The 12,738-nt window shown below is 36.2% G+C and overlaps 1 protein-coding gene and 1 long non-coding RNA gene across 3 annotated transcripts in view; one reads left to right on the top strand and one right to left on the bottom strand.

Moving 5' to 3' along the window:
* LOC106873181 (basic helix-loop-helix ARNT-like protein 1) overlaps window positions 1-12,738 on the bottom strand; it is a 788,348-nt gene that overhangs the window by 18,900 nt on the left and 756,710 nt on the right. For both annotated transcript variants that reach the window (XM_089355050.1, XM_089355049.1), the window contains one exon: window positions 8,636-8,742. In XM_089355050.1, coding sequence (XP_089211176.1) covers window positions 8,636-8,742 — 107 coding nt within the window. The remainder of the gene's footprint in view (window positions 1-8,635; window positions 8,743-12,738) is intronic.
* LOC128248369 (uncharacterized) overlaps window positions 1-12,738 on the top strand; it is a 36,563-nt gene that overhangs the window by 13,216 nt on the left and 10,609 nt on the right. The gene's annotated exons all lie outside the window — the stretch shown is intronic.

Here is a 12,738-nt window from a genome sequence, read left to right as displayed (position 1 = left end):
AAAAAAGACCAACAAAATAAGGAGAAGGCTTAAAAATAAGTACTGGTATCAATTTGTTTAACAAAACCCTGCAAGGCAGTGCCCCAGCATGGTCACAGTCCAATGACTGAAATAAATAGATGATAAAAGACGCATAGGCATGGCTGTGTGGTAAGAAGCTTGCTTCCTAATCGTGTGGTTCTGGGTTCAATCCCACTGCATGGCACCTTGGGCAAGTGTTTTCTACTATTAGCCTTGGGCTGACCAAAACCTCATGAGTGGATTTGGTAGATGGATACTGAAAGATGTTTGTTGTATATATATATATATATATATATATATATATATATATATATGTATATGTCTGTATGTGTCTTTGTCTCTGTCACCCCATCACCTCTGGACAACTGGTGTTGGTGTGTTTACATTCCTGTAACTTAGTGGTTTGGCAAAAGAAACTGATAGAATAAGTACCAGGCTTAAAAAAAAAAAAAAGTCCTGGGGTTGATTTGTTCAGTTAAAACTATTCAAGATGGTGCACCAGCATGGACACAAACTGAAACAAGTAAAAGAATTTACACATGCTTCCAATGACGACCCAGTGTCACATTTCTATTTTGCACCAGGCAAAATGTATTTTTCTTCTGAAACCCTTTATACAAGATACTGACCCAAATCCTTCTATCTTAGAACCACGCAGACTCATGAGTCTAAGACAGGTTATGGGCAGCCCTCTTCTGCCTCCCTTCATTGACACAAATATAAAGAGAAAACAACCCTTGGTGATATGGCTTTGACATGAAGAAACTACCACATCTGATCTGTGGGTTGTTTGTTGTTAACAGCGGATGTTGAGAGAAAAATAATTGCTGCTGCTACTACTACTACTACTACTACTACCACCACCACCACCACCACCACCACCATCACTTCTATCACTACTACAGCCATTACCATTACTGCCACGGCTACTACCATCACCGCTGGCACCGTCACTGATACTACTACTACCACTACTGCCACCACCACCACCACCACCACCACTACCACCACCATAACCAGCATCACCGCTACTACTACTACTACTACTACTACTATTACCACCACCACCACCACCATCACCACCACCACCTCCACATCATCATCATCATCATTACCACCACCACTATCATCATCATCTTCACCTTGTCCTTCTTACAACCACTGCTGCCACTACCATCACCCCCTCATCCCACTGCTTCCAAAACAACAACAAAAACACTATATTCCATAACCATGTCTCATTCTATTGCATTATCTAGAATGGAAATGTTCTTTTCTACTACTCCACAATAATATGTTTGGAATTAATAATCCTCTTGAACATTTTATCAAATTTGATTTCTTGTCTCCGATCATTATTGATGTCATTAATTTCTGCTCTTTTAAACTCTCTAATTGTACATGATTGTACTGCTGATCATATCTCTTCTGATTAAGTGCTACATGACAATTTATCAAATTCTGCTTTAGGTTAGGATGTTTCCTTCATTTATTTACTTCACAGTAGTAGTAGTAGTAGTAGTAGTAGTAGTAATAATAGCTCCACATTTTTTTCTTCATGTATGTTAATGTCATGACTGTACATACATCTCTTAGTGTTTTGTCAAGTACTGAGGTGCTCACGTTATGTCAAACTTCAGTTTTCCTCCTCCTCCTCCTCCACCACCGCTGCCGCCACCACCACTACCACCACCACCACGAGCAGCAACAACAGCAACAGTTTGACAGGATCTGAGGAATCCAAGGATAAGTATCATGCTTCACTTTTTACTTTGGCATGATGTTTACAATCTGATATTCTTCTCAATGCCAACAACTTTACCTCATGTTCTGGCAGCTTCTTTTGTGCTGCCAACACTAGTGAGATTTACTTAATTGGTCCATTGATTGGTTGAAAAATATCAAATGACCTAGAGAATTAATGCTACTTTCATCAGAGTCATTTCTGGTTTTCAATAATGCACCTATAATGACTACTGGAAGCAGATGGAAGTCAAATTTATTACAATAAAGAAAAATATGTAATGACCTTTATGGTATCTTGTATATCATTCTGTGTAAAAACCAGTATAACTGGAGCATAACCATGGATTTACAATACAGAATGGTGATGGACTATAAACTCAGACCCAGCCACAAGAATATGTGGTGTTCTTTACTAATATAAACAATATTGTTAGCCAAGTTTACTAACAGAAAGCTTATTGAGTATTTTACCTGGATTGATAATTCCTCACTACACACACACACACACACACACACACACACACACACACACATATATATATATATATATATATATATATATATATACTCTTTACTCTTTTACTTGTTTCAGTCATTTGACTGTGACCGTGCTGGAGCACCGCCTTTAGTCGAGCAAATCGACCCTAGGACTTATTCTTTGGAAGCCTAGTACTTATTCTATCGGTCTCTTTTGCTGAACCGCTAAGTTACAGGGACGTAAACACACCAGCATCAGTTGTCAAACGATGTTGGGGGGACAAACACAGAGACACAAACATATACACACACATACATATATATATATATATATATATATATATATATATATATATATATATACGACGGGCTTCTTTCAGTTTCTGTCTACCAAATCCACTCACAAGGCTTTGGTCAGCCCGAGGCTATAGTAGAAGACACTTTCCCAAGGTGCCACGCAGTGGGAATGAACCCAGAACCATGTGGTTGGTAAGCAAGCTACTTACCACACAGTCACTCCTGATATATATATATGCATGTAGATAGATAGATATTGAAATTTAAGACTTTGTTTAGGCATAACAATACTAATAACCTGATGTTAGAACTCAATATAAATATGCTTTAGAATAAAGCATTAGTTGAATACAGAGCATAATTTGAAATTAAATAAATGACAAGGAATAAGAATTACATAATAAACTTCATTGGCTTACAGCTGTTTCTGTTATAAGATGCAGTGCACTCAAAGGTGAGTGCTTGTGCATCTCCTTATAGCTTCCTCTGAACTTCTTTTTATTCTTTTCTTTCTCTCTAGATTTTAGATTCTCTCATTTTCTATTTGTCTCTGATGTCTTTTGCTGTCTTGGTTCTTACAGTCAGTTTCTTAAGGCCAGTTATATATGTTTAAATGTGCATTAATATACACATATATTCCATCTATTTTTTATGTATGTGTATGAACAGTTATTTAATTTCATATATAAATATTGATACAGATATATAAGCATACCCCGCCACACACTTATGACTGTGTGTGTGTGTAACGTGCATGGATGTATGTATGATAAACAGGACCTTAGGCTCAATTCACACAGCTGTGTGAAGCTGCAGGAGACTGTGGTCAATCCCTGGTTGGAGAGAGTTGTTGCTGGAAGGCCATATGTGTGGCAGCAGGATTTGGCTCCTTGCCACACCTTCGGAAGACGTGGTTGTTGGAGAATTTCTATGACTTTACCAGCAAAAATTTCTGGCCTCCTAATTCCACCTATTCTAATACCATGGATTACTATGTGTGGGGTGCAGTTAAGAAAGACACCAAGGTCGAGCTTGTGGCCAAGATCAAGGACATGTTCAAAGATTTTCCCCAGGGTCAGTGGAGAATGCATGTACCAGGTTCTGGAGTTGTCTTGAGGCCATGTGAAAGCTGAGGGTGGCTACTTTGAATATACTGTTATCTTCCTAATACTTTTATTTTTGTATTGGATATTTTGTTTTTTCTTTTCTTTTATACAAACTTTCAAATTTAGTCCGAACTCTCTGTAGGTCTGCCTAACCATTGCTCCACATCAGCACCAACACAACTACCACCAGCACTGGATATATCATCTTCTCAGCAAAGGATTACAGAATACACAGCATGATTTTGCAACAGACCAAAACATGGCCTAGATTGTTCTACCATATTACTTTTGAGACTTGTGTATGATAGGGCTACTGTAATAAAGCTGACAGTTGACAATATCAACCACAAAAGCCATGGCAACAAATGCTCACACACACACAACACATACTGCACCCTCAAACCTATAACCAGTGAGCAAAAGATTTTATTGTAACCACTTGCAGTAAGTGAGCAAAACACTAACCAACCACACATCTTCCTTTCACAAACGAGCAAGCTTATTCTCAGTTTCTAGGAATGCATGATGAGGGGGAGAGAAAAAAAAAACTGAGTGAGAGAAGGGGGAGACAGAGAGAAAGAGACAGATCAAATAAACGAGTGGGAAAAACTAGAGAAAGTGAGGAAGAACTAGATAAAGGTCTAGAGATGCAGATAGAGAAATAGATAGAGAGGATATCTGTTTGGTTTGCATGTGTGTGTGTATGTGTGTGGGGGAGGGGAGAAAGAGAGAGACAGAGAGGGAGAAAGATAATGAGACAGTGAAAGTTCCGGAGACAAAGAGAAAAAGAGACAGATAAAAAGTTTAGGTTATCATTTGATGATGAGATAGACACAGCTTCCAAGAAATTGGTGTATTTGCATTTTAGATTTTTATCTTCCTATGTATGTATGTGCATGTGAGTGTGTATGAATATGTGTGCATGTGTGTGCATGTATATATATATATATATATATATATATATATATATATATATATATATATATATATACATACACATATATATATATATATATATATGTATGTATATATAATATATGTGTGTGAGTATGTATGTGCACATGTACACATAACTTGGTGTGTTGTTTTTCTCTCTCTTCCTGAATGTTGCCACATTATGCGGTCTGACTTGTAAGTGGATGGCAGTAATGAAGTTAGCTGTCCGACAAATTGGAACAGAGTCAAAACCAATTCCTGACACTAATTCCACAACTACAGACGTAATGGCAGTTTTGTAACAGTTGGAACTGGCTGGAGATACTAGCATTAAACACTATATAATCGTATGAGCAACAGGATATTTTGGGGTTTCTTCTCTGAGGCTGTTAGTGGTGAAAATAATATTGTATACACCTTCTCTTTTAATCAGGATGGAATTTTGTATCTAGGTTGTTGTTATTCTTGTTGTTTAGCTGCAGATCAGTCTTGCTTGAACAGGGCATAATAAAAGATTTCCCATCTCTGACCATTCCTCATTTATTTATTTATATATTTATTTAGTTATTCATTTATTTATTTATTTCAAATATTATCAATATATACAGGCATGGCTGAGTAGTTAAAATGTTTGCTTCTTAACCACGTCACTTTTGGGTTCAGTCCCACTGCATGGCACCTTGGGTAAGTGTCTTCTACTATAGCCTCAGGCTGATCAAACTGTTGTGGATGGATTTGGTTGACATAATCTGAAAGAAGCCTGTCACGTATGTGCATGCTTATGTGTGCATGCGTGTGTGTGTGTGTGCGTGTGCGTGTGTGTGCATATGTATGTGCGTGAGTGTGTGTGTGTGCATATGTATGTATGTGTGTATGTATCTGTGTGTGTGTGTGTGTGAGTATGGGTGTGTCTCATTGTTTTGACGTCATATGATAATTGTAAACTAGTGTCACCATAATATAAACAGTGTTTTTCATTTCCAATCATCCATGAAAACATGTCTGGCCTGTGTGAAATATTATGAGGGTAGGCTGAAATGTTGATAGACTGAGTATCAAGGAGTGATGCTAGGACTGTGAAATCTTGCATTCATTAATTTCAACTCTCCTTATCAATAACTGCATTGTTTCTTTATTTCATCTGATTGTTCAATGAAGACTTCAAAAGTAACTAGTTGCAACAAAATTTATTATGGAAAATGTTCTTCTGCAGGATGCTCATTGTGCTGCTAGCCCTCACCTGCTTCCTAGTATGGTAACATTTCCCTATGTTTAGACATGTTTTCACAGAATATTGGAAATAAATGACAAAGCTTGTATGACAGTGACAATCACTTACGACTATCATATGATGTCAAGACATGGAGACACAAATATACACATTCTCTCTCTCACACGTGTGTGTCTGTGTAATGGACTTCTTTCACTTTCCATCTACTAAATCCACTCATAAGGGTTTTGTTGGCCTGGAAGTATGTTGTGGGACTGAACCTGTTTGGGAAGCAGACTTCTAAACCACACATAGCAATATTACCTTTTCCCTCTTTTAATTGTCAGACCTTGAAGAACTTTTAGTCGAATAAATTGACTTCAATACTTTTTTTTTACACCTGGTACTTATTCTATTGAACTACTAAGTTATGGTGATGTAAGCACACCTACACCAGTTGTCAAGCAGTGGTGGGTGCCAAACACAGTCACAAACGCACACATACACACAAACACACACATACACACAAACACAAACACACATAATATATATATATATATATATATCATCATCATCATCGTTTAACGTCTGCTTTCCATGCTAGCATGGGTTGGATGATTTGAATGGGGACTGGTGAACCAGATGGCAGCACCAGGTTCCAATCTGATCTGGCTGAGTTTTTATATCTGGATGCCCTTCCTAACACCAACCACTCCAAAAGTGTAGTGGGTGCTTTTACGTGCCACCGGCACGAGGGCCAGTCATGTGGTACTGGCAACGGCCACGCTCAAAATGGTGTCTTTTATGTGCCACCTGCACAGGAGCCAGTCAAGCGGCACTGGCAACGACCTCTCTCGAATAATTTTCTAACGTGCCACTGGCACAAATGCCAGTAAGGCGACGCTGGTAACGATCATGCTCAAATGGTCCTATATATATATATATATACATATATATATATATATATATATATATATATATATATATATATATATATATGATGGACTTCTTTCAGTTTCCATCTACCAAATCCACTCAAGGATTTTGGTCATCCTGAGTCTATAGCAGAAGACATGCCTAAGGTGACACACAGTGGCAGTGAACCAAGAACCATGTGGTTGGGAAGCAAGCTTCTTACCACACAATTATACCTGCACCTATATATACATTTTATTTCGATATATATATATATATATATATATATATATATATATATAGGTGTAGGTGTAGGTGTGGCTGTGTGGGAAGAAGCTGGCTTCCCAACCATATGGTTCCAGGTTCAGTCTCACTGCATGGTATCTTGGGAAAGTGTCTTTCTTCTACTATAGCCTCAGGCTGACCAAAGCCTTGTGAATGGATTTGGTAGATGGAAACTGAAAGAAGTCCATCATATATATATATATATATATATATATATATATGATGGACTTCTGACTGGCCTTCGTGCCGGTGGCACATAAAAGCACCCACTACACTCTCGGAGTGGTTGGCGTTAGGAAGGGCATCCAGCTGTAGAAACACTGCCAAATCAGATTGGAGCCTGGTGTAACCATCTGGTTTACCAGTCCCAATAAATAAATCGTCCAACCCATGCTAGCATGGAAAGCGGACGTTAAACGATGATGATGATGATGATATATATATATATATATATATATATATATATATATATATATATATATATATACATGTGTATATATTTGTGTGTGTATATCTGTGTTTGTTTCCCCACCATCGCTTGACAACCAATGTGGGTGTGTTTACATCCCAGTAATTTAGCACTTCAACAAAAGAGACTGATAAAATAAGTACTAGTCTTACAAAGAATTAGTCTTGGGCTCGATTTGTTTGACTAAAGGTGGTGCTCCAGCATGGCTGCAGTCAAATGACTGAAACAAGTGAAGGAATACATATATATATATATTTTTTTTCTCGGGTGAAGCAGTACTAATGACCAATCATTTGACGTCAATATACATATTCTTTAGAATAGTACAGCACATAATAAAATCATTGAATGACAAGGAAACAGGAATTATGTAATCAACTTCATTAGCTTACAGTTGTTTCTGCTTTAAGGTGCAGTGTACTAAACACTCAGCTCTGAGTGCACTTCTTCTTATAGCCAGAACAGCTGTAAGCTAATGAAGTTAATTATGTAATTCCTGTTCCCTTGTCATTCATTTGTGTGTGTGTGTGTGCGGGTGTGTGTATAAATAATACATAAAACATATATCTATGTGTGTATATGTATTTAAGTATATTATCATCATCGTCATCATTATTTAGTGTCCGTTTTGCATGCTGACATGGATTAAAGGGTTTGACTGGATGGTAAGCTGGAGAGCTGCATCAGACTCCAGTCTGTTTTTGTTTCCTTTCTATGGCTGGATTCCCTTCCTAACAATAACCACTCCACAGAGTGTACTGGGTGCTTCTTATGTGTCACTGGCACAGGTGCCTTTCATTGTTACTGGCACAGGTGCCTTTTACATGTCACTGGCACTAGACCACAACCATGATTTCACTTAGCTTGATGTATCTTGTCAAGCACATAAACTCATCAGAAATCCTGGTCACTGTCCTTGACTTGTGAGGCTCAACATCTGAAGATCACATTTCACCAGCTCTTTCCACATCTTCCTGGGTCTACCTCTTCCACAGGTTCCTTACACAATTAGAAATTAGAACATTTTATGCAGCTGTTCTCATCCATATGCATGACATAACCATACCAGTGCAGTCTTCTTTCCTGCAACCTACAGTGCAAGTATATTTGTGCATGTGTGTACATGCATGCATGTGTGTGTGTATGCCTGAGAGAGCAAAAGAGATAACTTACCTTTTCTGTGTATGTCTGCCATGTGTGAAATATCGTCTTGGTGATAATATTCATACACTGATGTCCCTAATAGTTCTTGTGGCAAATAACCTAATATTACTGTTGCCCTGGAAAAGCCAGTGAGAGAAAGTATAAATTATATGGTTTATAATAATAATAATAATGATAATAATAATAACAATAATAATAATAATAATAATAATAATAATAATGGCCTGATGCAAATACCAGGCAGTGGCTCTCCTGGCTTCTAATCTTAACTGATTGGAAGTGTTTTCATGATCATTGTTTTGTCTTGCAATGAAAGATAGGCTACAGCAAGCCTGTCTATGAGTTTACCAAAATCACGATGAGAATAAATCACCTATTTTATAGAGATGACTTCGAGATATATACAACAAATGATTAGACCTGGATTCTATGATACAAACAGTGAGAATCTTCATGAAGACATTGGAATGCAGTTTGGGCTAGATTAGTGTGCAGTACTAACTATGAAAAGAGTCCAGAAGATAAAGTCTGATGGCATAAAATTACCACAAGACAACATCATTAAATTTTCTGTAGAATAATGAGGGATACAAATACTTAGGAGTGTTACAAGATGACAAGATTATGAAAAGGAAAATGAGAAAGTCATTAAAGAATACAAAAGGAGAATTAGAAGAATGGTGATTGACACAAAATTAAATGGAGGGAACATCACTAAATCCACAAATACATGGGCAACGACAGTATTGAGACACTCTGTCCCCTTTCTGAAATGGACAAGGATCAAACTCCAGAATATGGGTAGAAGAAGTAGAAAGAAAGCTTCTAACAATGCACAACACATTCCATCCTAAAAGTAATACTGGCCGACTTTATCGCCCAAGAAAGGAAATTGGTAGAGGATTACCAAATGCAGAAGACACTGTTGGTGCTGCAATACTGGATCTGAAAAATTATGTTGTACAGAATAAAGAAATAATACTTTCAGCAGCAAGAGATACCCAAAATGTGACTGAAACAGTATGCTAATGATTCTACCAGCTTACTACTACTACTACTACTACTGCTACTGCTACTGCTGCTGCTGCTGCTGCTGCTGCTGTTGTTGTTGTTGTAGGCATAAAGTCTGAAATTTTGTGGGAGGTGACTAGTTTATTACATTGATCCCAGTGTTCGGCTGGTGCAAAGTTGATCTTGGCAGAATTTGAACTCTGATTGTAAAGATGGATGGAATGCCACTAAGTATTTTGTTTGTGCTATTGATTCTACCAGGTCACTGCCTTAATAATAATAATAATAATAATAATAATAATAATAATAATAATAATAATGATAATAATAATAATGATAATAATAATAATAATAATAATAATAATAATAATAATAATAATAATAATAATAATAATAGTTTCAAATTTTGGCACCTGGCCAGCAATTTCAGGGGAGTGGGTAAGTTGATTACATTGACCCCAGTGTTCAACTGGTACTTATTCTATTGATCCTCAAAGGATGACAGCTGAAGTCGAACTTAGCAGCATTTGAACTCAGAACATAACGATGGAGGAAATGCCTCAAAGCTGTAATGATTCTGTCTGCTCACCACCTTAATAATAATGATAATGATGATGATGATGAAAATAACAACAACAACAACAACAATAGAATGTATGTAATCTGAAAAAAACCTTCTAATGAATCCTTTTCTACTCTGTGAAATTCTTAAAATCTTTATGGCTAAAACATTGCTTGATAAAAGAAGTAAAAAGGCTATCAAAATTTGAGGACTTTAGAACAGAAATGAACAGGATTTGGGGTGTGAGGGTAGAAATGTTATACATTTTATACAGGACACTTTCAGTTCAGTAGCAGAACTTGTACAACTTACTTTACTACTCAGCTGTCTTCTAATATTATCAAAATGTTACACAATATGTATTCTACACAATAATTTCTACCAAAAATAACGGTTTCTAATTTAGGTACAAAGCTGACAATTTTAAAGGATAGAGACTAGTTGATATTGATTCCAATATTCAACCAGTATTTTGTTATATTGACCCAAAAGGGAAGAAAAGCAAAGCTGACTTTGGTAGAATTTAAACTGAGAATCTAAAGATTTGGAAGAAACATCTGAAGGTACTTATTCTGATAATAACAATAGCAAAAATAATGATAATAATAAGTTTTTTTAAGAGAATGCACATTAAACAAGTGCAAACGTTTGTTGAATGTAACAGTTACAAGTGGAACAACAAACTGATACTGAGATATGTGCAAACAAACATAAACAACATCACCACCAAGAAAATGTAGCATCTATGATTGTATTTTCCATGGAGACTGTTTATCTCAATTGCTTCTTTAAATATTTAAAAAAAAATTTCTTGCATTTTAAGTGAAATATGTAGAAGCACAGACAGAATAAAAATGAGAAAATATATAGACACAATTTATATGGAAGATTTCAGCTGTATGGAAACTTAAGACCATATAGAAACTGATTTAAAAATAAGATCCGATATAGACATTTTAATGGGTGGTTAGGAGAAGGTAAGGTGAAGGTGTGTACATTTGTCATAAAATACACTAGTAAGGAAAAAGAAGAGGAAAAAATGGGAAGAAATCACAATATAAATTGAAATATTGGTTGACTAACTGTCATTGGAATTTTGAAAGTAAAATATTGGTGTGGTTGTTATTAGATGACCAGCTCTAACATAACATGATCAAGAGGACCGATGTGAAATTACGTCAACAGACTAAAGTGGTGTTTCCAGGCAGAAAAATAATTATATAAGTAAAAAGAAAAGAAAACAAAACCTGGAAGAGAGTAAATCGAGGCAAGAAATAGCTTTAACAAAATAAAGATATTTGACATTGTAAAGTGAAAACTGAATGAAATAAGGGAATGGTAACTAGAAGACAAGGAGATTACAGATGAGAGGAGATGTAATATATGTTGATTCTCGTTCTGAGTTCAAATTCCACTGAGGTTGACTTTGCCTTTCATCCTTTTGGGGTCGATAAATTAAGTACCAGTTGCATACTGGGGTCGATCTAATGGACTAGCCCCTCCCCCTCGTGCCTAGAGTAGAAAAGAATATATGTTGATTCTGCTCTCAGGTAATTATAGCAGCCTAACAGTATTATAGATAGAGGAGTGATAGGTGTTAGGAGATGAGAATTGGGAGAAATGCTTGACAGGAGAGAGAGAGAGAGAAAGAGAGGTGGGGCAGGGCCCTGCACATAAAGTATAGTAAGTGATTTTTTGGATATCATTTTTGTTGCGATGGATGGATCTTTGAGCACAACAAATTGCCAATTATCTTGGCCCTCTGTCATCTCATCTGTAATGCTTAGCATAGATTATATGTGTGTGTGTGTGTGTGTGTGTGTATGCATGCATGTACACGCACATGTATAGTTGAAATTGTTTGCAACAATTAAGCAATTCACAATCATAAAATACACAAAGAAAGTTTAACTGAGTCTAAAATATTTATTTAAATAAAAATTTACAATTCCAAAATAGAACTTAAAATATTCTTGGAAAAAGTTTCTTTGGAATTGAACAGAATGCAGCCTGTAACCATGTGTGTGTGTGTGTGTTTGTGTTTGTGTGTGTGTATGCACATGTACATACATATTTAGAATTGTGTGTATATATACAATATGTATGTATGTATATACATGGATATAATTGTGTGTATGCATACATTATATATATATGTGAGTATGTGTATGTAAAACATATGTATGAATTTTGAACAGGCTTATGTATGACACTCCCTCACACACGCACACAAACATCCACCTATGTACGAGTATATCATTGTCATCTATTCCTAATACTATTCTCACATCTTGACTTTTTTTAGAAACTCAGGTTTAAGAGACACTTTCAAATCTGGTAAATAGTTTCCACTGTGATACACACATACTTACATGCATATTTATGTGTGTGTGTGTATACATATATACATATACCTCTGGTATTTGAGTACTCTTTTTTCCACCTTGTTGCACATTTCATGTGCTTACTCCGGTAAATATATATATATATATATATATATATATATATATATATATATATGTATGTATATCTGCATGTG

This window comes from Octopus bimaculoides, chromosome 7 (assembly GCF_046866305.1).
Source record: "Octopus bimaculoides isolate indiv1 chromosome 7, ASM4686630v1, whole genome shotgun sequence".
In the NCBI taxonomy this organism is placed as follows: Eukaryota; Metazoa; Mollusca; class Cephalopoda; order Octopoda; family Octopodidae; genus Octopus; species Octopus bimaculoides.
Note: the sequence above shows the minus strand (reverse complement) of the source record. Positions and strands in the feature narration are given on the sequence as shown.